The sequence below is a fragment of the Onychomys torridus genome, chromosome 10 (assembly GCF_903995425.1).
Source record: "Onychomys torridus chromosome 10, mOncTor1.1, whole genome shotgun sequence".
Taxonomy (NCBI): Eukaryota; Metazoa; Chordata; class Mammalia; order Rodentia; family Cricetidae; genus Onychomys; species Onychomys torridus.
In genome coordinates this window covers 35,358,655-35,386,005 of record NC_050452.1, presented here as the reverse complement: position 1 = coordinate 35,386,005, position 27,351 = coordinate 35,358,655, and the positions used below count along the sequence as shown (strand labels likewise).

Genomic DNA, 27,351 nt, shown 5'->3' with positions numbered 1-27,351 from the left:
CAGCTGTGTTCAGGGACACTTGCATAGCCTGCATGGTCATCATGCTTAGCTGCTCTTTCTGAAGCCTGGGGCTAATTCAGCACTGTGTGAATATACAATCAGTTCACACTGAAACACAGAGGAACACTGGAGTTTGGGATAGCAGTATGTTGAACTGCATTAATTATGGTGGTAGGACATACCTACCCTGGCTAGATAAAGGTTAAAGAAAGGTGGGAACCATTTAAATCCTTTGTACTCTGAGCACTTCACAGAAATGTTTTCTATGGATTCAAGTTGTTAAGTTCTCGTGTGTGTGTGTGTGTGTGTGTGTGTGTGTGTGTGTGTGTGAGAGAGAGAGAGAGAGAAACACACACACACAGAGAGAGAGAGAGAGAGAGAGAGAGAGAGAGAGAGAGAGAGAGAGAGAGAGAAACAGAGAGAGAAAGAGATAGAGAAAGAGACAGAGACAGACGTTGGGACATTATCTTAAACCCAAGTTTTAAAGACAATTCCTAAAGTGAATTCCATATAGGATTTGAGATATTGGCATTTAGCTATTCAAATTTATATAGAAGCACAGTACTTTAGAGAAGTACAAAGAAACACTTTTTAAAAATACAGGTATATCAATTAACGAAATTGGTATTTAAAAGGTTTAATACGGGGTGGGAGGGGGAGGTAGTGGTACCAATTCTTAATACAAATTATTAAACATAGTTTATATAATTTCAAACATTATTCACATTATTGCTCGATACCACAATTATATGGAACAAGTTCTTGACACACATTAAAAGGTGTTTAATTTTAGGCTTATAAAAAACCAAAGTCTACACATTCAGAAATCTATAATGAGGAGATATGTACAACTAAACAGAAAAAATACATGTACGTGTATATTTTAAAATAATAAGCTAAAAAAAAGTAATAAGCTAATCTGATCTGAACTTAAATATTCAATTTTCAATCAAAAAAGTACATAACTGGATGGGTAGACTGGAAATAGTATTAAACATACCATTTCTTAGTGACTATCTACTCTCTATAACAATATACTAGTGTTATATCAGATGATTTTTAATTCTAGAAGTTTGTTTTCTTTCCAAACTATCAAGAAACACATCCATCCCACAATTGTTAGAATGGAAACATTTTAATTTAGAAGGGGTAATTCTCTATTTCTGTAAGATACGCTGAGCAGTAAACATAACTGAGTACAGATGCCTTTCTGCCTGTCGACTGGCACTGAGGACAGATGCTCCTCTACAGTGCTCTCACTGAGCCCTAGCAACCGCTGCTGCATGCACACCATTCGTGATGTGTCTATTCTAGGAAAACGACCTTTTGAAGACAGAGATTTTTCAAAACCATTGCTAGTTCTTCATAAAGCTAAAGTGTATCTGCTGAGATGGAGCATCAGGAACTGTGAAAGAAAGGTCAGTGTAGGCCCAAAAGGCTATGTGAGAAAATGTACTGGTTTCAAATACTACTGTGCAAATTCTAAAGGGAAGGAAAAAAAACCAGTACAAGAGCATGTTAGAACAGACAACAAGTATGTTTTTCTTTAAGGAACTGACAAAGGACCATTTTTATGCTAAGTTCAAATGTATTTTTTTTTTTTGAGAATACAAAAAGTAATCCTTGAAAATCAGAATACATAACAGAAAAGAGCACAATAACTTAAGTATTAAACATCTGTATGAAATAACTTGCAAAGTCTGACAAATATGCACACAGAACATGCGGTTATTTAAAAACAAAACAAACAGAACCACCACCCGATTCTGTAGAACCAGCATCATGTCACCAGCAGGAGAGCACCAAGCAAGGCACCTTTGGAAAGACAACACACTTGCAAAGTCTCTATAAATAAAGCAAATGCTAATCTGGTCGAAAAATCGGTGTCTTTGGTAAAAATTCTATGAGGATGACCTGTAAAAGGAGAAGAAAAGGGTTGTAAACAACTTAAGGCAGATATTTTTCTTGATCTTAAAACATCAGTCATATTCTGTTGCTTAAAACTTGTTTAAAAAAGATGTAAGGCCGGCGGTTGTGGCGGCACACGCCTTTAATCCCAGCACTCGGGAGGCAGAGGCAGGCGGATCTCTGTGAGTTTGAGGCCAGCCTGGGCTACAGAGTGAGTTCCAGGACAGTCAGGGCTGCACAGAGAGACCCATCGTAGAATACAAAAACAAAAAGATGTAAGAGTAGAAGAGGGACAGACTGGGAAGAACAAGAAGGAAGGGGCTCAGTGAGAACAGGACACGGACAAGAGAGAATACTGGAGGTGTGAGTACAAACAAAATACACTATGTATACATGAAAATCTCATAACGAAGCTCAGCAAGTATAATCAGTACATGCTAACAACACAAAATTTTATTTTGAAAATCCACACACATTTCAAAACTTTAATTTTATCTTTTTAAAGACAGGTCTGACTATGTGACCCTGGTTGGTCTGGAACGCTTTATGTAGACCAGGTTGGCCTTGAAATCATAGAAATCTGTGTCCCCCGCTTCCCAAGTTCTAGGATTAAAGGCATGTGCCACCATGTCCACCCTAATTTTTAAAGCAGACATTTATTTGATAACTTTGAACCTCAACACTAAATTTTCTTTTTATTTCTGGACCTTTACCAAGTGTGAAATATCCTTCAATTCTATGAAAAAAAAATGAATAAAATAATGGAAGTCTGTTGTGGGTACACTGTGAAGATGTATTGCTATGGTTGGTGTAGTTAAAAGCTGAACAGCCAATAGCAAGGCAGGAGAGAAAAGCGGGACTTCCAGGTAGAGACGCAACATGAGGAAGAAGGTGGAGTCACCAGCCAGACAGAAACAGGATGGGAATTAATAGGTAACCAAGTCACACACACACAGAAAAGTAAGCTAAAAGATAGGGGTTAATCTAAGTTATAAGAACTAGTTAAGAACAAGCCTAAGCTAAGGCTGAGCTTTCATAATGAATAATAAGTTTCCATGTCTTTTTTTGTGAGCTGCCCCCCCCTCCCCCCCCCCCCCCCCCAAAAGAAAATCCGTCTACAGAAGTCCAAGAAGGTAATTAGAGGAAGGTAACATAGGTGTTCCACTTTATATAAAGTAGTATGTGTATACGTGCATGCCTCGAAGAATGAGAAATACTGAGAACTGAACACAAGGGGTTTCAGTGTATGGCTCTATTTAAGCCCAACAACCTAAGTATTATTGTCCTCACTGACAGACAAGGAAACTAATGATCTAGACCAGATAGGGTGTGGTGATATTGTGTTCCTCAAAATATTGTGCACCCTAACAAATTTATCTGGGGTCAGAGAACAGAACAGCTACTAAACAGTCCAGGAAATGGTGGCACATACGCCTTTAATCCTAGTATTCCAGAGGCAGAGATATCTCTGAATTCAAGGCCACAATGGAAACAGCTAGGCATGATATCAAGAGCCTTTAATCCCAGGAAGTGAGGGCAGAAAGCAGAAAGGTATTTAAGGCGTGAGGACCAGGAACTAGATAGAGCTGGTTAAGCTTTTAGGCTTTTGAGCAGCAGTTCAGCTGAGATCCATTTAGATGAGGACACAGAGGTTTCCAGTCGGAGGAAACAAAATCAGCTGAGGAACCGGCGAGGTGAGGAAGCTGTGGCTTGTTCTGCTTCTCTAATCTTCCAGCATTCACCCCAATAACTGGCTTTGGGTTTGTTTTTGTTAATAAGACCTTCTAACAATTCATGCTACAGACAGGCACGATGATTTTGCAGAGAGGGCACTTGCCTCCAAGTCTGATGACCTGAGTTCAAGCCCAGGAACTCACATGGAGAAAGGAAAAAACTCCTGTAGGGTGTCCTGACCTCCACATGTGAACTGTAGCATGTGCCCTCCACCACCACTACCCCAACACACACACTCACACAGATACAAAGTAAGTAAATGTCAATAAAGTAGAAGAAAATGGATGACCTCACATCCTGTAAAATCAAGAACTAGAAAGGCAGAAAAAGCAGACTGTGTAGGAGGCTTAAGAGATAGCTCAGAAGTTACAAACACTTGCTACTCTTCTAGAGAATGCAAGTTCAGATCCTAGCTATGTCAGGTAGCGCACAACTACCTTCTAACTCCATCCAGCTCTAAGAGATCCAACACCCTCACCTGTCGTAGACACCTACTCACACATGTCCTACACACACACACACAAACGTAACAAAATGTGTGTTTTAAAGAGAAAAATCTGGGAGGCAGAAACCGGCATATCTCTGAGTTTGAGGCCAGTCTGGTCAAAATAACCAGTTCTAGGACAGCTGGGGCTACGTAGGGAGAGACTATCTCCAACGGACAAAAGACAACAATAACAAAAACTAAATTCCAAAACTTTGCCTTTTCTACCATACAGTTTAGAGATGCGTACAGTTTACCACAGCAGGGCAGATGAGCTCTGCATGAGTACTCCCTTTCTCCCTCCCTCTCTAACTTTGAAGACAGGGTTTCCGGATCAACTAGATTCGCGGTATAATTCAGGCTGGCCTTGAATTCTCACCCAATCCCCACAGTGCTGGGGTGATAGTCAGGAGCACCCTGCCCAGCTCACATGCATGCCCTCACTCTCTCCAGGAGTTCTGCTCACTCTCTCTCTGCCTCTTCCCCAGACTTCTTTTTAGTTCTGGGTACCGATTTCTTAGGAATGTCTGCTCTCAAACTAGCAGTCCTCAGAGACCTTAGCCTCCATCCAGAAGGTGCAATCACAGGTGTGTACCTGTGACCCAACTATTCCTTTTTCCCAAGCTCTTCTCTTGGCAAAACTAGTAAAATTGTTCCAATGGCACTTTTAGTAGCAAACCAAATGAAAGGGAAAATATTGTAACATAAATATCCAAGCTGACTACAGCTAATTTTTATTCTGAACTTGAACTATACTATATATTCAATCTTTCCATGCTCCAATTCTGGATAGGATAGAGGTAAAAAAACTGTTTGTGGGAGCTGGAGAGACGGCTTGGAACAGGACTCACGTTCAATTCCCTGCACTACCACAGCAGCTCACAATCATGTCTAACCCCAGTCCCAGGGGTTCCAATACCCTGCTCTGTAGTCTCTGGGACCAGGCAGACACTTGGTGCAGAGACATACATGAAGACAAAATATTCATACATATAACATAAAAACAAAATCTTTAAAAAAGTATGTGAACAATAAAAAAGTCAAACTTTATAAAAAATATCTTTGACAAATAGATACAGTAAAGCTTTTTTTTTTGTTGTTTTGAGACAGGGTTTCTTTGTGTAGTTTTGGTGCCTGTCCTGGATCTCACTCTGTAGACCAGGCTGGCCTCGAACTCACAGAGATCCACCTGTCTCTGCCTCCTAAGTGCTGGGATTAAAGGCGTGTGCCACCACCACCCGACCAGTAAAGCATTTTTATTGTTAAAAAATTATTTGATATGAATAATTTCTAAAGTTGGGAACTCGTTTTTTCTCAGAAACTGTGTCTTGACATGGGAGGCTCTGATCATGTACTTGATTAACCATCTCGGCCAGGGAACTTTCATTTTCATCTTGGAGTTCTACTGACTTTTTGATTTCCTCAATAAAGAAAGTACTTCCCTTCTTGGTTCACAAACACTCCTTTCCCTTTCTAGTTACCCTCAGGAAGCCTTAGGGTCACCCATGCCACTGTCCTGACCTGTTACTTTCATTACAAGACGTTCATTCATTAGCTTCCTAGAATATGTTCCGCACTGAGAAGTACATGTTGAGTGCTCAGCCCTAGCCAAAGCATCTCTATTACTCATGCCACGACAGAGGCTCAGATAACATTGAGGAAGAGAAGGAGGAAAGAGCCTAAGGAAAAGAGCACCAGGAAACTGTCTGCTGGACATGGCGTGCTTATTGCACCACGAACTCATAACAGCTGTAGCTACTTGCACAAGATTCTGCAGGTCAAGATTCTAGGGTAGATGGAGGAAAGACTCATGCAACCTCATCCCTTAACTGGGAAGCAATTGGCAATTCCTAGCTGCTGGGAGAGGGAGTCCTTTTTCTTCAGGGGTGTAGGCACCGGTAAGTTGCCCATGATCCAGTAAATAATCCTGTACCAATGCACATGCCAGCAAACCTAATTAAACTCAGCAGGTTACTTTCAAAAAGAGAGACAAGCATGGAATGTAGGAGGGGCTATGTTGGGAAGAAGGGCTCCAGAGGAAGTGGGGAGTAGAAGTTAAGACATTGAGAAAGGAGCAGTGAACAAAATACATTCTACATGTTTAAAATTGTCCAAGTATAAATAAAATGTATGTTTAAAAAAAAATTGTAGGGCTGGAAAGATAGCTTAGTGGTTAGGAGCACTGGCTGCTTTTGCAGAGGACCTGGATTCGCTCCCCAGCACCCACACAGTGGCTCACAACTCCAGTTCCAGGGGATCCAAGGCCCTGCTCTGGCCTTTGAGGGCATCAGGCACAAACATGGTGCATAGACATATATGTAGGCAAAACATTCCTACATATATAAAATAAAAATAAATGCATCTTTTCAAAAAGTACTTTTTTCCTCCACCCAGCTCCTTTATTTGTGCTCGATTTTCCTGTTTCTCATGTTCCTCATCTATAAATAAATGGTTGGACTACATGAAAAGGTTCTTTGTAGCTCTAAAAGTTCACGATTAAATATTCAAATGACTTGCGAGTTCACACTGAATAAATATTTCAGTATTCAAACATATCTTCCACTGTATTGTTTTTAAATTTCAGGCCCCAGAGGTGAGTACACCATTTTACAGTGTATATGCAAAGTGTAAAACAGTGGCTATTTTTGGCTGACCGATGGTGGTGCACACCTTTAACCCTGGCACTTGAGAGGCAGAGCCAGGCGAATCTCTGTGAGTTTGAGGCCAGCCTAGTCTACAGAGGAAGATCCAGGACAGGCTCCAAAACTACAGAGACACCCTGTCAAGAAAAACCAAAAACAGTGGCTATTTTTTATTTTTATTACTTTATGCACATTTATGTTTGGCTGAATGGATATACATGTACTATTCGTGTATATATAAGTATGCACCATGTGTATGCCCGGTGCCTCAGAGGTTAGAGGAGAATGTCAAATCCTCTGAGAGAGGAGTTCCAGACAGTTATGAGCAGACATGGAGGAGCGAAGAATTAACCTGCTGCACCCTCTGCAAGTATAAGAAGCACTCCTAACTGAGGAACCAACTCTCCGGTCCATGGAGACTACTTTTAACTCTGAATCTGCCTTAGTTTTGAAAGAACAGTGCCCTGACAATGTTTTCCTTCACAAACCCCACACGTGCTTCATACCCGAGTGACAAACAACAAAACAAATAGTTTTGCACTGTTATTTATTTTCTAGATTACTTCTAACAGTCCAAATATAATTGAGGGGAAGTACTTTGCTTTATCAATCAGAGGTTGTATAAATGATAGGCAAAGGCATATATGCACAGCAGAAAGGCTCAAGTTCATTAAATAAGGAGGCTTTTTCTTCTTATTAGACTATGTGTGATTATGATGCTCAAATGTTTTTAAAGAGCTTCTGGAGCTTTGTTTATTTCTATCTTGATCTACCACAAATACGCATACTCTAAGAATATCTAAGGTGGAGCACGCCTTTAATCCCAACACTTGGGAGGCAGAGGAAGGCGTGTCTTAGTAAGTCCAAGGCCAGCCTAGTCTACAAATCGAGTTCCAGGACAGCCAGGACTGTTAGAGAAACCCTGCCTCCCTGCACCCCCCAAAAAACAAAGACTATCTAAAAAAATCACTTTAAAAGTAATTTTAAAAGTACTTTTTGTATACCTTCTATGATAATATGAAATGCAATTCATTTAAAAGTACTTAATTTTGTAAAAATTCAAGGGAAATTAAAATTTTTCATGAAGTATACAGTTTAGAATGTTTTAAAAAATCACTAATTTAATTGTAATGAAAGAATTTCTTAAAGATAAGAGAAAATAAGGTTCATATGCCATATGAACGAATGCTCTTCATGGCGCTCCACTTGGAAATCACATAATCTAGATTTCTTTTCTCAATGCAGGAAATCCAACTCCTTGTGTGGTAGGCACTTGCTCTACCATTGGGCTATTTCCAGTTTGTTATTTAACTTTCATTTTTTCCTTCCCGAAGTAAATTCACAAACACGTAAAAAGTAATTAAAGCTTCAGGTTTAAGACTGGTGTTTGGGTTTATAAATGTCTAACAGCAATGAGTGTTTCCTGAAGCCCTGGAACTGTCCCCAACGGGTAAGAGAACTCTTCCTATCCAGGGTGAAGTGGCTAGTGCCTGTGCAGGCCTCCTACCTCACACGGTCACTCAATGTCACTGTCTATGGCTGCGAAGCAGCAGCAGCACATGTGCTCCTCATATGTGACCAATGTGACCAACGTGCAGCGAAGACCTAAGTGCTCAGTTTGTCAACAGAGACAGTCGGGGGTGGGAGGGCATGTAAACCATCTTCACTGCTCAAGAAGAGCTCGGAGCCTCGATGTCTGATGGCGAGCGGCCAGGGAAGCGGTTCAATGATCACTTCTAACTAGTCAAACACTTTTGAACCAATCTTTTACACATATACACAATGAGGATGACACTGTTTCAGAGAACAGTGAAAATTCCTCAGAAATGTAACACCAGGTCCTTCACAAAGACTAGTTTTAGTTTCAACAATTAATTCCTTTCTTAAATCTTTTTCTTTAAATATATTAACTTTTCCAGGTTTTGAAGTAAAACACTCAAGCTCAAGAAGAATTAATAAATTCAAAACTTCTTAAAGTATTCTGAACTTTTCAAACAGTCAGCAATTATTCAAATAAATCAAGAGCATCAATAAACTAAATGTCTAAAATGATGGTGTGTGGACACATTTATGTATGTGTATGCAAACTTAGCCATACTTTAAAAGACAAAGCAGGCTGGCCAACATCTGTTTACATTTAAGGTAACTGTACAAAGCAATGTTCTAGTAACACTTTGGAACACTCTAAAGCCATGAGGTACACAGGCAGCCAGGGTCTATAAAGGCTTCTCAGGCTCCAACGGCTTGGCTGAAAGGTTCTCTTCCATACTTGGAAACTTGATTAGCATTATATAAAAACGCCATATCTGACGTGCTGCGTAACCAAGGTTGTGGTTATTCTTTATACAGCATCTAAAATTTCACACTCCATCAACACATGTTCAGGCCATTTTATCTTGGCAATTAATTTATTATTTTTCAGAACACAGTGAAGCCTTGTTTTCAAGTCATTCATAACTTTATAAATCAGTCTTGCACATGAAACCCAGGCATCTGTGAACCGTAGAAAATCCTTGCACTCAGGAGATTAAGCTCCTGACACCTTTGCTGATTAATAATCATGGAAAGAATAAGATCAGAAACAAAATAAATGGTCATTTAATAGAGAGACTCACAAAACAGCCCTTTAACTTACATACTCCATCATGTTGTTCGTCTCGCATTTCCTTTTGCTCAGTCTCCAGTGCAAGCACAGCTAGACACGAAGGAAGCGGAAGAAGAGAGATGAGCTTCGTTTTCCTGGGCACAAGGCTCACCCAGTCATCCACCCTTCATATTTGCAGCCCAACAAAGCATCTGTTGCCATACTGTGCAATTCAGACCCCAGCAGTCCGAAGCTGCTCCCCACAGTACTCACCTTGTGGTATAACCTATTGTTTTCCCATTCTAATAACTTCTCAATCGATCTTCGGGTCTGGAAGAAAAATGAGGCAAAGTTTACTCTTGACTGGTCTTAGAAAAGCTGTTTTGCAGCTGCTTTTTGTGTGAAGGGGGAAGAAGTATAAAGTGATGACAAGCAAGAGTGGTCTGTACTCGCCATGTTCCAGCACTAAGGAGCAACCTCATCAGAGACAGTAGTTTGTAAAGAAACACCCATTTTCTTTGAAATATATATGCTTAATTTGTAAAGTATTTTGAACTTACTAGCCTCTGATTTAAAACTATTAGTCTAAAAAGCAAATGCCATTTCATTTACTTAATTTAAACTTAAATCCCCACTTCTTTAGGGAACATTTTATAGTATTTAAATAGTAATGAAGATTCCTTAATCTCTATTTTAAAAACAGTAATAATTTGAATATTAGTTAGCAAAATACCTACAGCCTTTAGGGTATATCTAAAAAGACTACGAATTAAAGGTTAATAAAGGGGGGAAATTAGTTATAAATCAAACTAATTTGAGGATTGTATGAGAAAATTCAGTTTGTGGTTGCTGTAGTTTTCGAACAGAGCCCGATTTTTATTTAAGGCAACATGAAAGTGGTATCTGAGAGTCAAATCCGATTCTTAATCCAGGAGTACCGGCTCAGGGCCTCCCTCAGTTGCTGCGACGCACACTCTGCAGCATGGACCACTTCTCGCTTGGGAGTGTGGATAAAGCAGCTACTGCGTGGAGCCAGGTGTCAGGAGGAGACTAACACTGCAGGTGCAGAAGTGACAGTACTGTTCGGCGACCGACTGCAACTTGATGCAGCTGCAGCTTTCTTGTGGAGGAAGAAGGCGTCTACCCATATTAAATGTGGACAACTGAAATAAGTACTGATAATCACATAAAAACTGCCATGCCAACCAAGTCTGAGTAAGGTGAAAAACTGGTAGGAACAAGCTGGTTTTGAAGTCTGTTACATAAAAAAAGTTAGGATTTATTTAAAGTATCTACTGTAATCCAGTGTTACATTTCAGCAGGCTGAATTGCTATAAAGACACTCAAGTCACATAGGTGCCAATTATAATTCATAGCTAGCAACAAATTACCACGAGTGCTTATATTTTCCAATTTTATGTCATAAAAATCAGAAAATCAACTATTTTCTGGCAATAAAATGTCAATGACTAATTTATTACAATTTTTGAACAGTCTTTTTGGCAAGAATTTTAAAGAAAAAGTGCCCTTGTTAGCGATGATCAGCAGCCCTCACTTGTTTCTTTGTAAGATAGCCTTTTAGAGGCAGCTCTCCTTTTAAATGAAAATAGGGCAGCAGTTATGGTCACACTTTTTGTTAATTTAGTTGCCAGTCAGCCCCAAATCAAAAGAAAATAAGGCTGCAGAGTGTAATTAACATTCAGTTCAGTCGTTTGGTCCCTTGTCTAGCCCCCAAGCTTTGTTAAAATTGCCATCTGAATGCTGAAGGCTGTAGGGAAATCGATTGGATTCTAATCGCACCATGAAAAGAACATGATCTAACTGCTTTCAGCCCTCCGTAAATCTGTACTAGGTCTTTAGCACAATGCAACTTCCAATTTAAAAAGCACTGAATGTCTCGTCAATGACTTTGTGAAGAAAAAAGAACAAGGAGCAGACATAAAAATTCCAATAGTTGTTTAAGCATTAAAGTTCATTTGCATCACAGCGAACCTGAAAAGGGCTGACCTCTCAAACCGCCTCTCAGGTCTATGAAGTTGTAGCCTTGACAAGCTCACATTGACAGAGCTCATTGACTCTGAAAGGCTACTCTATCAATGGTGAAAAATGGCAATAGGTTCTACTATGAGCAGGCATCTGCCTGCCCACCCGCTGCTAAACCAATGGTAAAACCGTTTCAAAACCTGAATCCACCTTGTAATCTTCCTTTCTAGGACCTTTTAATAATAGATTAAGATTACTATACAATTTGAGGTTTTACTTGTACTGATGGTTTAAAAGAAGATGGGGAAATTAAAGAACTAGGGTAGGGAGAAGTAGCTTTTGAAGTCTGTTGTTTTATATTAAAATGATATAAAAGTAGTTCCTAAAAACTTAACACTGCATTCTGCAAATATTTATTATTCAAAGAAAAGAATGGTTTTTACCATATCAAGTTACCAGAATGTATAAGCCATGCTATGTACAGTGAGAACAGCTCATTATAACACATACATATATATACACATGCACACATACACATGGCATTTGCCAACTAAAAATACTTACTTTTACTTAAATCAAATACCAATATTTGTGTAAAAGATAATTACAAGGTATGAACCTAAAATTCTAAAATACTTCGAAGTTATTCTTTGCTTCTAATTAGGAGTTCAATGATAGGGTTGGGTATAACTGTATCCCATAATATTAAGAATTCTAAAGCAAACCAAGTTTGCTATGCCATATTCTGTATAATCATCTGAATATTCACTATTTCTCCACGGTTGAAGGCTGAAGTAAAGCTGTGAATCAGCACCATCTAATCTCACTAGAAGACGTCTCTCCTGCTTGACAGGTGAAAAAAAGGCACTTGCACGTGCAGCCTAATTAATCACTGCACTTGACATCGCAGTGATTTACGGCGAGGAGCAGGTGAGAACACACAAAACCAGAAAGCGCCCTTGATTTGAGGAGAACATTTCTAGCACACTAAGGTGACAACTAAGTGATTCCAGCAATGATTCTAAAAAAGGAAAAAAAAAAAAAAAGAAAAGTAAAGAAAGAAACTGTGCCACAAATTATTTGTTAGTAACAACAAAAGATCAAATTAAATGGAAGAAAAAAGGCTTAACCATGGAGAATGTTTAATACTATGCAATTATTTTTAGTTCAAAATATATTTTCAAGATAAAGTACAATACCAATTTGGCAGATAGTGGGGGAAATATGACAGTCCAGCATTATAAAAGCTATTTCAAAGCTTTTCAACTTCAGTGAGAAGAAAGCACATTTTAATTACAGTCATCTAGAAATAAAAGTTAAGTGTTTATGTCCACAGGGTTGTCAAATTCTAATGAAATATTAAAATTCAACACAGCCAAACCGAACATCTATTAACTGGACAAGCAAATCTAATCCTATAAATACCTGACATTTAATTTTAAGTGATTATAATGCCTTGCAAATTCAAAATATTCTAAGTTAATAGGATCAAAAAAATATACATATCAAACATGACGAACCAACAAAACAGTATCCTTCTAGGCAACTTTCTAAAACTAAGTCATATTATCTTTCTTAAAAGAATTTAGTGCTTGAGAAAAACACCAGCTTGACAGTCATGGGAACTAAAAAGTCTTCTGCTTTGCTGGAAGAACAGGAGAAAGGGAATGCAGCAGCTTCAGTAAACTCCTGCAGTGGGCCTTAATCCTTTTCAGAACTCACACACTGGGGTGGAAAGACAGGTTAGTGGTTCTTTACCAATGAATCCTTGGTCCTGCCTAGGCTATCAACAAGAAACCTACTTTTATCACATGCAGTCTTAAATTAGAACCAAGACTACCAACTTACACCATGTAAGCAAAACAAGGCTTTGTGAGATGCTATGGTGAAGTGAACCTGGGTTAGAAAGGCAGCTCCCAGCATCTAGACCTCAGCAACCTTCCTCATCAAAGCTCATTAGGAATGACAATGTTTTAAACAATATTAACATTTTTCATGACAACATCTTTAGTTATATTCTTCTCATTGTCAGCTAGTTCTAATGTAATTGCTTTATTAGAGTAAATAAAATTAAAAATAAACATTTCGATTACTGAAAGGGCAGTATAGACTTAAACTAAGCATTTGTGTTTACTTTTATCGTCTTTGGCACAATTTTTTGATAAAATCGTGGAAGAGTCAGAACAAAAAAAATGACAAAGAAAATTAAAACGTTAGAATTCATAATAAAGGATGATTAATCAACAATAGTAAATATGGCATACAGTTATAACTTCTAAAGAAGAATCGAAAAGTAAAGTAAGCTTAAAACAGTAAACATAAACCACCAAAATCTTTACTAAAATACAAAATTTAGACTTCATCAAAATTAAAATTTGATTTACTCTAAGGCCTTTGTGTAATTGTAACGAATAAAGTATTAATCCCATACACGAGTTCACATTTTGAGCCACTAAACATCAAGGAATCTTGCAGGACATGGAGCCAGTTATAGCATTTTGAATTTGCTACAATTACTTAAAATTCATCACCAGTGGTTAATTTATTCATAATCAGTTGTTTGAAATTTTTTTTTCAAATTTTTACAACCATTTACAAAAGTTCAACAACTTAAACCTGCACTTAAAACTTATTTGAACTGGATTTGTTCATTGTATTAAGCAATGTCAAGGCAAATTTCAAATGTTCAATTTCTTATTTAAAACGTTTTGAAATTCAAACTGCTAAATTTGTAATCTGTCAATTAAAATTTAATAAAGTCACTAGTGCACTGATTATTTTTAATCCTTGTGTGTTTTTCAAATAAGGATCCATCCTTTTGTATGTATACAAATGGAATTCATGGAAATAAGTGAAACAATAATGGTTTTGAGGCTACTAGAAAGAAATTGTAGAATTTAGAATGAATTACTTTTAACTTCAGAGAAAATTACTTGAATCACTTCCATTTGTTCTGAATTAATGTTAAATTTCACATTCCAGTGGTGACCTGAAAATTAAGTATATCTCAGTATCATTATAAATACAAAGCCTACAATTCACCAAGATAAACCAAAATATGAACTGATTCCTTAAAAGAAATTGTAAACAAATTTCCTTCCATTACGTAAAAACCTCTTAAAATCTGCGTATGAACACGGACTTTCAAAGTGTGCCTGCAGCAAGAAGCCCTGCCCAGCATTAGGACACGTTGGGGTTTGTTACAAGGGAGCAGTTAGATGGCGAGACCTCAATAACTGGGGACATTTGGCCAACAGAAAGCCTCTCTTCCCGCAGCGCTTGGGGGCTTTAAAGGGGCTCAGGATGCACAACTGCACGGCGTTCCATCAGGTTAGCAAGTGAATCTTACAGTCTTAAGGTTATACTGGTACTTTATGAATGATGAATGTTTTGGACTTTTTCTAGAAAAGTGCACGTTAGCACATACATAATATGCTGCACAAAATTATTTAGGGAATTGATATTTGAGAATATTTGAGAAAACTGTGATAAGATTTTTTAAAACTAAAATTTAATTTCATCTAACAGCAGAAAATTAGAAAAACTTTGGGAGTGAAATAATATTCATTAAGATAAAAATTCTATTAAGGAGTGATTCTCCTTAAGTATAATTCTGGGTTTTGTTTCTTATTTACAGATTTAAAAAAGAAAATTATGTAATTAGAAAAAATCAAAGCTTAGAAGTAACAGTGAGAAAACACTGAAAAACTAAAAAGCACCCGATTACAACACACAACGGGAGATGCGAGATTGGAAGCAATAAGCATGCGTGGCTTGTCACTCGGGGTCTGACCATGCTAGGTATTTTCCTTCCAACAAGACTACTAGGCAGCTTGGATAACTTTCATTTTACATACAAAAATGTAATCTTCCAGAAGACAAGAAACTGAAAGCTCCACTCAAGTGGTCCTGCAATCTAAAACCAAGTCTATTTATTATAGAGCATTCAACCTCATGTCGTTTCCATCATAGGACAGAGTTATGAATATGTAAAGAATGTTTCTGAAGCTATCCTAACAGAAATGTTAACTACTACATGCAAGTTACCCAAGCCACTAAGTAGGATATCCACCTTAAATAACCAACTCACCCTAAAAGTATGATTAATATAGTTAAACAAAAGAAAAAAGAAAAAAGCTGGGCGGCGGTGGTGGCGCATGCCTTTAATCTCAGCACTCAAGAGGCAGAGTCAGGTGGATCTCTGTGAGTTCAAGGCCAGCCTGGTCTACAGAGTGAGATCCAGGACAGGCACCAAAACTACACAAAGAAACCCTGTCTCGAACAAAGGAAAGAAAGAAAGAAAAAGAAAGAAAAAGAAAGAAAGAAAGAAAGAAAGAAAGAAAGAAAGAAAGAAAGAAAGAAAGAAATGAATGAAAACAATTTCAGAAGAGAAATCTTTTTAAAAATCATAAGGACATTCTAGGATAGTAAAATATAACATTTGATACTAAAAATTCACTGGTTAACAGCCAAGTGGGCATACAAGAGACCACATCTTCCTACAAAGCACCACATCAACAATATCATGTTCTAACAATTCTGAGACACATGTTAATACTGTAAATGTTGAGTTTGAGTCTTACATATTCAGTGGTATTACTGGGACCTTACAGATGTGTGTGAATCTGAGGGCTGGGAAAATGGCTCAGTTGGTAAAGTGCTTGCTGTATGAGCATGAGGACCTGAGTTCCGATCCCCAGCACCCACATAAAATACGACTGACGAATCTCATGCCTGTAATAGCAGTGCTGGGGGGGGGTGGGGGTGGAAACAAGAGGATCCCTGGGTCTTGTTGGGTAGCTATGCCAATCAGTAAATTCAAGTAGGAGACAGTGTCAAGTTGGAGCTGGGCAGTGGTGGTGCATGCCTTTAATCCAAGCACTCAGGAGGCAGAGGCACTCTGTGAGTCTGAAGCCAGCCTGGTCTACAGAGAGAGTTGAGAGAGTTCCAGGACAGCCAAGGCTGATACAGAGAAACCCTGCCTCAAATAAGTAAATGAAGGAAGGAAGGAAGGAAGGAAGGAAAGGAAGGAAGGAAGGAAGGAAAGGAAGGAAGGAAGGAAGGAAGGAAGGAAGGAAGGAAGGAAGGAAGGAAGGAAGGAAGGAAGGAAGGAAGTTGGGCACAGTTGAAGAAGGCATTACCTTTGATCTGTGGCCCACACAGGTGTATCTGCGCACATGCATGCACACACACACACAAGAATCAGCTCTGGGCAAAACACATGTTCTAAGGATTCTAATGTGTGTTCATACAGCAAACACTCAGTCTCAGTCAGTCTCTCTGTCTCTCTGCTTATAGTTCAGAACATAGTTTTCAGCTACTTCTCCAGCACTGTGCCTGCCTGCCACCATGCTCTTTGCCATGATGATAATGGACTAAGACTTTAGCAAGGCTCAAACTATAGGCAAACTCCCAATGAAATGTTTTCTTTCACAAAAGTTGCCTTGGTCATGGTGTCTCTGCACAGCAATAAAGCAGAGACTAAGAAGAACCCAATAAATTCCCCAAACTAAGTCTTATAAATAAACAAAGCCTGGTATGATGATACATATCTATAATCCCAGCATTTAGGAGATAAAAACAGGAAGATTGGCAGTTCAAGGCTAACCTGCACTATTTGAACTGACTCAATGATTTATTTATTTAAAGTAAAACAAAAGAGCTAAGATGTGCCTTAATGGAAGAATACTCATTTAGCATGTGCAAGGCTTTGGGTTCTATCTCAAGCCTTGCAAAAAATAAAATAAAATAAAAAGACATGAAAGCAAAAGCCAGGATTGATTCTTAGCAGTCTATAACCTCTCAGGTCCTATTCTATCACTGAGGGAAGTCAGGAACCTGGAAACAGGAACTGAAGCAAAAGCCATGGAGGAGTCCTATCTTCTGGCTTACTCTGTCTGCTTTCTTATACCACCCAAGACCAACTGCCCAGTGATGACACCACCCCTAGTGACCTGGACCCTTTCATATCAATCATCAGTCAAGAAAATATTCCACAGACTTGCCAACAGGCAAATCTTATAAAGACATTCTCATTTGGGTCCAAATGACTCTAGCTTGTGTCAAGTTGGCATAAAACTTTAATCAACATAATAGTAAAACTTTGTCTCCAAAAAGAAATAAAGTATCTGTAGATAGGGAAGGGCCCTCCAGGTGGGAGCTGATGGAGAGGACCCAGGAACAGACTTTCTGCCTGAGAAACTGAGATAGAAACCAGAAAGGAACTGCAGGCATGCTTTTGTCCTTCTGTTTTAACAGCATCTTGGTATGAAGTACTGTGTCTGTGGGTGGGAGTGTGTTTTATTTCTTCCTGTTATTTAAAAATGATCTTTCCCAGAACACCTACTCTTTCTGGACTCCATCACTGCCAAACATCCAAGTCCTTGGTTGTGATTACTAGTTTCTCATTGGCAAATGTGCACAAAACTGCCATGTTGAGTTTGAGTACAGACCAGTGATGCAAGAGAAGGGCAAGGAGAGAGAACACATCTAGGTGGGGGGTAACAGAGGTGGGGGAGGATCTAGAAGGAGCTGGAGGAGGGGGAACAATCAAAATATATCGTATGAAAAGAATTTAAATGAAAAATATTTTAAAGATTTATTTTTAATTGTGGGGGGGGGGCATATGAATGTATACACACTGAATGCAGGTGCCAGTGGAGACCAGCAAAAGGCCAATAGATTCCCTGGAGCTTGAGGTACAGTGGTTGTGAGCTGCTGGACATGAGTGCTGGGAACCAAATTCAGGTCCTCTGCTCTTAACCACTGAGCATCTCTCCAGCTTCTAAAGGTTGAGTTCTTCCTCGGTGTAAAATGGCCCTATATTATTCTCTTTCATAATTAGGCTTTTGTAGATGATTTCTGTCTTTACATTGGGGACTTTAGTTCTAGACAAACACCAATAAGGTTCAGGATCCTCACCGGATCAAGAGTACTGACAATGTTACAGGGGACATTTCTCTGATGCACAGACATACACAGAGGCAAAACTTTACCCATACACATAAAATAAAATCTCAAAAAGAAAAAAAAAAAATCCAGTAGTTTTTGTAGCTATTAAAAAGCTAAGCTTAAAATATACATAGAAAAAGAAAAACAATCATCCAAATAAAATCAGAACAAAGTTCCACAGCTAGGAATGTAGCTTAGCTGACATAGCCCTGCCTAAGTCGCAGGAAACAGAGTTAGCTGCCCAGCTCGTGATAAACCAATCCCTGCACTTGAGAGGTAGAGGCAAAATCAGAGGGTCATCTACTACAGAGCAAGCTCAAGGCTAGCCTGGGCCACATGAGATCCCATCTCAAAAAAGAGGAGGATGACAAATTTGCAAGACTCACCCCACTGAATGTTAAGCTAAAGTAAATAAGCTATAGTAAATAAGAGAGTGTGACATTAAAGTCAAGATCAACACAAATGGAACATAATGAAGTCCCAAAAAAGATTCATACAAAGTGACTGCCCATTAAATATTGAAAAGACATTCTTTTTAGCCAAAGGTCCTAGACAGTCATATGCCAAAACATGAACTTTGACCTCTTTGTCACAGCTATACACAAAATGCAGGACATCAAAATCTTTCACAACTTTGCCTTAGACAAAAATATTTAACATGATAGTAAAGGCACTGTGGAGAGCCACAGAGGTTTCCTAGTGAGACCTTACTCAGGGTCAGAGAATCTGGGCTTGTTTTACCCAGAGGGCTGCATAAGAGGATGATTTGGCCACGGGCATGGTTACCAAGTGTTTGAAAGGGTCTGCACTTGGCTGTACGGTGTGCTTTGATCTTGAAAGGGGGAGGTCTTTTGCCTCTCCCCTTGGCATTGTTATAAAAAGCCCTTTTCAATAAAGGATGAGGCTGCTGAATACTGACCCAGACCCTCCCAAAGCTATCCTGTGTTTCTGTCTTTTTTCTCATCGGCTAGGTCTCTCTTTCTACCTGATACTTTCTTATCCCTCTCTCTTCCTTCTCCTAAGAACCCTTCTAAAGGTGGGAGCCGGCCTCCCACAAGGCATTATATTTTTCTTTTCTTTTTTTCAGACAAAGTTTCACTAAGAAGTCCTGGCTGCCCTGGAACTCACTATGTAGACCAGGCTGTCCTTGAACTCAGAGATCTACCTGCCTCTGCCTCCTAAGGGCTGGGATATGTGTGCCTGGCATAAAAACACATTTTTTTTTTAAACTGATGAATTAGACTTGACCAAAATCAAAACTTTGGTTCTGCCAAAGACAGTGTTAAGAGAATAGAAAAGACAGGTTATACACTAGAATAATAATAATACTGACATATATCTAACAAGGTACTTACATCAGGATTACATTAAATATCCTCAAACCTGGCATAGTGGTGCATGCTTTATACTTCCAACACTTGGAAGGTTGAGACAAAAGAATCCTAAATTCAAGCCTCAATATGGATTACATAATGTGACCTTGTCTAAATTCAAAAACAATAACAAAAGCAACCATTTTAAAAAGTAAGACATTCAAGATTGGAGAGATAGCTCAGAGGTTAAGAGCACTTACTACTCTTGCAGAGGACTGGGGTTCAATTCCTAGTACCTACAGGAGGGTCACAACTATCTGTTAACTTTGGTTCCAAGAGATCTGACGCCCTCATCTGGCCTCCATAGGCTCCTGCATGCATGTGTTACACATAAATTCACACAGGCATACATACATACATACACACACACACACACACACACACACACACACACTCACCATTAAAAATTTTTAAAATACTAACTTTCATATTCTCTGCCCTCTCTTCAGTGCTGGGGTTCAAAGCCAGGTTCTCCTAAATGTTAAATGAGCACTTAAAAAATAATTCCCATCCCAACAAACAACCATTTTTAAGTAGCCAAGGTGTTCTTTCCTCTATCTTGGAGTCATGGAAATCTGCTGAGATCAGGAATTGTAAAGCCAAATATGTCTAGAAGTCTGAGGCCATTTATATATTGGCTATAGGTGGGGTCTCCAAAACCAAAAGGAGCACACAGCTAGTCTAAAAATAGTGTTTATGTGCAAAGTAAATCAAACTCTACTTGTGTAAGAGATATGATTTGTTCAAAGCAAACAATAACACATTCTTCCTGGTGACAAAGTGAACACAGTCAGTATAATTTGGGATTATCGGGGCCCATGGAAACAGTGGCATGATTTGTGTCAATTTCCAAAGTAAACTTCCTGCTAAAGCCCCTGGACAAGAATCTGTGTGATGCTCTCTCTCTCAAAGATTGAAACAAATGACAAATAGATAAATAAAAGTGGGTCTGTGCTCTAAAAAAATAATTAATTAATTAAGAAGGCTGGGGATAACAGCATGAGCCTTTAATCCCAGCATGTGGGAATCAAAAACAGGTAGATCTTTCTAAGTATGAGGCCAGCCAGAGTTACACAGTAAGACACCATGTCAAAAACAGGGGGAAGAGGGAATTTGTTTCAAGACACTTTATCTTTTATTTCTTGCTTTGTTTTGTTTTTGCGGTGCTAGAGGCTGAAGGCTTGCACATATGGGAAGGCACTCTATCACTGAGCCTCATCCCACAGCCCTCAATACTACAAAAGGAAGATGTACAGTGGCAAATAAACAGAGGATCATTACTTACAAGGGCAGGGCTACTGGAGGATCATGACAAAGCTACCAGAACGACTGGCACTTCTCCACACCAAGTCCTGGCCAGGACACTGAGTAACTGCAACTCCCACACTATACTCGCTTGAATGCAAAATTATTTGTCCACTTTTGAAAAGAGTTTGAAAGTTTCTCATAAAATAAAGCATACAATTATACTACATGGTCCAGTAATCCTACTCCTATATTCACGTAAAAATAAAGCAAGCCTTACTCAGAATCATCAAAACCACACACAATCCTATGATTTCCAAGTGATGCCTGGATAAACAAACCATGAAAGGTACATCCATACAACAATGGAGTGCATTTAATAGAAAGTGCTCATAATAAAAAGGAATAAACTACTAACATATAATACCAAATAGGTCAATTTCAAATGTGCTGAACTAAAACAACAAAGTCAGAATAAATAAGACTACATAAACTGGATAATTTCACTGATACAATACTCTAGAACAGACAAAACTATAGGGATATGTCAGTGACCACCAGTACAAGGAAGAATTTTGGAAAAAAACTGTTATGTACCTTGATTATGAGTAGCTTTGTGTGTGTGTGTGTGTGTGTGTGTATGTGTGTGTGTGTATATATATAATATTATATATAAAATATATATAAATTATAAAGCATTACACTAAAAAATGTTTTTTTATCAAAGATAATTTTCAAAAACAAAGGCAGTCTTAAAAGAAAGAATCTAGAAGACATAAAAACAGTAATACATAATAACAGTTTGTGGACATGGTCTCTGAAACAAAAGATACGTAAGGGGAAAACCAAGCTGATGGTGTCTTTTATCTTTTTTTGTTTAGTTTGAGACAAATTCTCACAGTATAGCCCTAGCTGGCCACTTTCTATGTAGGCCATGCTGGCTTCAAACTCAAAGATCTGCCTGTCTATTTGTCTCTGCCTCCTGAGTGCTGGGATGAAAGGTGTGCATTACCAATGGACAATTGGCTGTGGATATCGCTCTGTGTAAATAAAGTTCTGATTGGCCAGTGGTCAGGCAGGAAGTATAGGCGGGACAAGAGAGGAGAGAATTCTGGGAAGTAGAAGGCTGGAGAGAGACACTGCCAGCCGCTGCCATGAGAAGCAACATTTAAGCCACAAGCCACGTGGCAAAGTATAGACTAACAGAAATGGGTTAATTTAAGATAAAAGAAGTAGATAACAAGCAGCCTGCCACGGCCATATAGTTTGTAAACAATGTAAGTCTCTGTGTACTTTCTTGGTTGGGTCTGAGCGACTGTGGGACTGGCGGGTAAGAGAGATTTGTCCTGACTGGGCCAGGCAGGAAAACTCTTAACTACAGTTTATTGTTTTTGGTTTTCAAGACAGAGTTCTCTGTATAACAGCCTTGACTGTCCAGGAATTCACTTTGTAGATCAAGGTGCTAGCAATGAGTTTTAAAGCAAAGCAGTTTAGTTACCTAAATATGTGAGGAAGATAACTTTGAGCTGCATAACTATAGTTTGGGTCCTAATTTATATTGGAGTCAGAGACAATCATAGCCATCTAAACAGATTCTGTGTCACAAATGCAGAGACCATACAGGTTCACAAGCTAATGATCAGGCAGTACTTTGACCCATTTTAAAAATATTAATGCCTATAGCCAGGAGGCAGTGGCCTACGCCTTTAACCTCAGCACTTAGGAGGCAGAAGACAGGTGGATCTCTGTGAGTTCCAGGCCAGCCTGGTCTACAGAACGAGATCCAGGACAGGCACCAAGACTAGACAAAGAAACCCTGTCTCGAACCTCCCCCCCCCCCCCAAAAAAAAACAAAAAAAACAAAAAACTAATGCCTTAAATCAAGATCGGCAGAGAGGGTGTGTGTGTGTGTGTGTGTGTGTGTGTGTGTGTGTCTGTCTGTCTGTCTGTCTGTCTTTGCATGTGGTGCTGTGGACTGAACAGTGGGTCTTGTAATCACAGGGAAGAGGGAAGTGTTCCACCACTAAGCTACATGCCTACCCTCTAAAGGTTTCCTCCCCTCCCCAAGCCCAGACAGGGTTTCTCTATGTAGCCCAAGCTGTCCTGGAACTCATTCTGTAGACCAGGCTGGCCTCGAACTCACAGAGATCCACCTATCTCTGCCTCCCAAGTGCTGGGATTAAAGGTGTGTGCCACCACCACCTGGCTCCTCAAAGTTTCTTTTTGTTGGTTGGTTGGTTGGTTTTTCGAGAGGATTTCTCTGTGTAGCTTTGTGCCTGTCCTGGAACTCACTCTGCAGACCAGGCTGGCCCTGAACTCACAGAGATCCGCCTGTCTTTGCCTTTCAGTGCTGGGATTAAAGGCGTGCACCATCACCACACAGCCCAAGATTTCTTAATAAGGAATGTTGAGATAGAATGGTCAGAGTCCACAAGACCAACAGGAATAAAAATGCATCTTGAGTCTGCACCTCTAGCTGAAATGCACTGCACCTCTTTGGCTGTGACTGTGTGCACCTAACTGGAGTGACAGGACGGGAACGGTGCTTTGACTGCTTTCAGAAATCAGACTCTTCTCACCAGGCCACATTGTCATGGACCTGCTATCTTATTTGTATACATTAATAAAGAACAATCTGATAAATTTGTTTTAAAGCATTTTAGGTTTCCTGGGTTGTTTTGTGGGGTCTTGTTTTAGAACAAGCAAAGTCTATTTTTAGAATAAGCCAAGAAAAAAGGTCAAGTCCCACCCCTAGGACCTGGGCCTATGGTCTTGGTCTACCATTTATCTTTATCTTGCCTACCCTGTGGGTGGTCACTTTCCTGGAATAGGGGGAGGCTTTCACAGACATCATCCTTAACCACACTTCAGTGTTACAAGTACATGCATTAGATGCAGGGCCATATATAAAAGTGTAACTACTACACAGTTGAGCTTGCTAGGTGCCTTACTATGCTCTTCAGGAAGGGGCTCCACAGGAGCCAAATGGAACCTGCTGAGACTAGCTTTGTTTTTCTCAGAACTGTTTCCTCTTATTTGGTTACTTTGGCTCTCTCATCCCCACCTGTAAGCACTCTTTATTTGTATTTCCCTAGCATTAGTTTTAACCCTATCATTTCCCCTCCAAACTCCAAGGATTTGAGACACAATCTATTGGGGAATGGGTGATGACTGAAACTGAGCTGCTTCTGTTAAAAGGGGGATGTCACTTGGTGGGGTTCTTCTCCTTGTTCTGAGGGAACAGGGTAAGGGGACATCCAGTCTGTCTAGGGGCCCAAGTGAAACAGGTCATAATAGCAGTCAAGAGTTGCTATCCTCTGATAGCACTTCTTGGAGTGTTATGGCCTGGAGTGCACTGTAGCTTCTGCTTTCTTTTCTGAAGTCCTCCTTCTCTTCCTTCTGTGAATTCATCCACAGCTTACACATCGCCAGCCTTCTGTCACTGCTTTTCACTGAATGGCAGTTTAGGATTTCTTCAAACAATCTTAAAATGGTCTCCAGTTTCATATCTTAGTTGTTTGATATGTAATTTATTTCTCTGTAGTCTAAAATATTTTATTAATTATTTTAAATATATTAAATATTATACTAAGATAGTATTTATAGGCTTCTTTAGACCATCAAAGTGGTCTATGACAAAGGGCTAGAAATTCCTAATATTCTGTCTCCATCTTACAAAGGTGCTCTAATATTCTCTATACATCCACGACATGCAACAGAATAGTTTATACTCAAGGCAGGGAAATGTATAACTTCTTTTAAGCAATTTTTTATGCTCACTAGACACTACATAAAAGTTAAACACATCAAGCAGGTCATGTGCCTATAATCCTAGCACATGAGAGGTAGAGGCAGGAAGGCTGGGAGTCCACAGTCATCCTTACCCAATGACTTTGAAGCCATCCTAGGCTACATGAGGCCCTCTCCAAATCCAAAACCCAAACAAAAAAGAAATTACATGCATGAAATAAATGTTCCACCTAGTCACATATACAGATAGAGATCTTGAACCAAACACTACGGACTGAACAGGTCACACTTCCTGAAGCGACAGATAAAGAAAAACAAGAAAAGCACCGTTTACGTTTCAAAATTAAAAGGATCTCATGGAGTCATGTCAAGATGGATCTTAATTTTGTCTTCTAATTATACCATCCGTATATTAAAATATCTCATATTACTCATTTGAAAAGTAAAGAGAAGGAAGGAGGGAAAGAAAAGAACAAACGAAAAGGCTGGACCCTAGAGGTGAAGCCCATCAGTCCTTTGGGTTCCGTGACAGCAAAGAGCAACTGAAGGAGCTGGGCAGCCACTCGCACAGCAAGGCCTCCCCAGAGGAGGCCGTGAGAGGGCTGAACTAAAAAGACAGCAGGTGCAACCTGTCCAAGACAGATTTTTGTGACCTACAGACGATCTAGCAAGAATTATGGGATAAAAAAGTCTTAAAGTAGGACCAGCAAAAAAAGCCCCAGGCACACAAGCTCAATGACCCACTTAAAGGTGGGTGAGAACTGACTCCAATGTTCTCCTCTGACCTCTATGCACTCGCTGGAGTACCTGAACCTCCCTGGCTCAACACTCTAATGATAAAAAGTTTTAGAGAAATGTAAGTATTTCAAATGTTAAAATAAATAATTCATAAGTAATTCTATTATAAAAGCATCATGTCCATTCTATCAATAAAATAAATTAGCTCAAATTTTTTAGTAGAGTATATCCCTAACTTTATAATGGAAATGAGGTAATAAATTCTATGTGGTTTCTTTCATTTCCTTGCCATTATTTGCCACCAAAATGAAATGTTTCCATAGAAAACCATTCAAGGCAACTTGGTAGACTGACCCTCCCATCCCCTGACCCACTTTTGGTTTTCCAGGCTGGCGTTAACTTACTACATCATAGCATTCACAATCCTCCTGTCTCAGCCTCTTGAGTGCTGAGATTTCAGATGTGAGTTACCACATATGGCTAAATATTACTTCATCTTCATATGTGTAAGTATATGTATTTTTTAAGATAACAAAGGTGCTATGTTGGGCATGGTAGCACATGCTTAGAGCATTTGGGAGGCAAAGGCAGGCAGATCTCTTAGTTCAAGGCTAGCCTGATCTACATAATGAGTACCAGGCTAATCAAGTGTACAGAGTAAGACAATGTCTTAAAAAATAAAAAAACAAACAACTTTTAATTTGCATTATTTTGACATATCTATAACCAACATCTTGGAATCTTTTCATTATAAGTAGTAAAAATCAAGTCTTTGGATTATTTTTCCTAATCAGAGTCAGTGTATATTCGTTATAGAGAATCTATAAAGTACAAAATTAAAATGAGTTTCCTATTATCTTACCATAACCATCTTATTTCCTCTATAGGTACTCTCATACTAAATCCTTACTGACAGCTTCTATTATGGGTTGGATTTGAAGTATCCCCCCTAAAGCTCCTATGTTAGGGACTAGAGAGGTGATTTAGTGGTTGGGAACATTGCTGCTCTTGCAGAGAACCAGGGTTCAATTCTCAGCACTTGCATGGAGGCTCACGAGCACCTGTAACTCTTAGTTCCAAGGAATCTGAAGACCTCTTCTAATCTCCACAGACACCAGGACACATATGGTGCATATAATACATAAAGCCAAAAACACTCATATACATAAAATAAAATCTTAAAAAGTAAACAGAGAGCTGTAGCTATAGCTTAATCAATGCTAGAGCATTTGCTTGGAAGAGCCTGTACACTAAAAGGTGATTTGGATCATAAGGAATACAACCTAATCAATGGATTAAACCACTCATGGATTCTTATAATGATGGCCTTTTGGGAGGTGTTTCAAATGTCTAGAGATGGGATCTAGTGGAATGGGTAGGGGTCTGTTCTCAGGGACTACACCTTGTTCCAATCCCCTTCTTCCCTCTCTGATACCTGGCAACTGTAAGGAAAGCAGCTCTGCTCGGCCACCGTGACATTTTTGCTTGGACAAGCAGAGAACAGAGCTAGCATGGCAGTCCATGGACTAAAATCTCTAAGACCATGAGCCAAAGTCTAGACTTCCTCCTTTAAATGGTTTCTCTTGAGTATCTGAAACAACACTAAAGATGACAGAATTTCTTATACACTGTTCGGCTAAGAGTTTTATAAATAAGATTTCATTATATCCGTACAACACTTCTACTCAAATCATAGGAAAGTATTATCATTTTACAGTCATCTCAACCAGATTTAAAAAGGTTAAGAAATATGTCCACAGACACAGAGCTAAGTGGTAGAGCTGAACTCAGTAGCCTTGAACACTGTACCACTCTAGTCTATAATGAATGCACACATAAGATATAGAGCTGCATTCTTTGTTGACCATAATTTCTAATGCACAAAAATCATGAATACCTTCTACATAGCTATTTTATAACATTTGGATATATGATAATTTACTTAACTAATCTTGCTTT

The 27,351-nt window shown here is 39.1% G+C and overlaps 1 protein-coding gene across 2 annotated transcripts in view; it reads right to left on the bottom strand.

Moving 5' to 3' along the window:
• Positions 1 to 447: 447 nt before the first annotated feature.
• Positions 448 to 27,351, bottom strand: part of Chic2 (cysteine rich hydrophobic domain 2) — a 44,624-nt gene continuing 17,720 nt past the window's right edge. Inside the window, exons 4-6 of one of the 2 annotated variants that reach the window (XM_036201307.1) lie at positions 9,626 to 9,682; positions 9,408 to 9,463; positions 448 to 1,914 (exon numbers count right to left, since the gene is read on the bottom strand). In XM_036201307.1, coding sequence (XP_036057200.1) covers positions 1,902 to 1,914; positions 9,408 to 9,463; positions 9,626 to 9,682 — 126 coding nt within the window. In that variant the 3' untranslated portion in view covers positions 448 to 1,901. Of the gene's footprint in view, positions 1,915 to 9,403; positions 9,464 to 9,625; positions 9,683 to 27,351 lie in introns of both variants that reach the window. The other variant, XM_036201306.1, reaches the window with a different exon arrangement.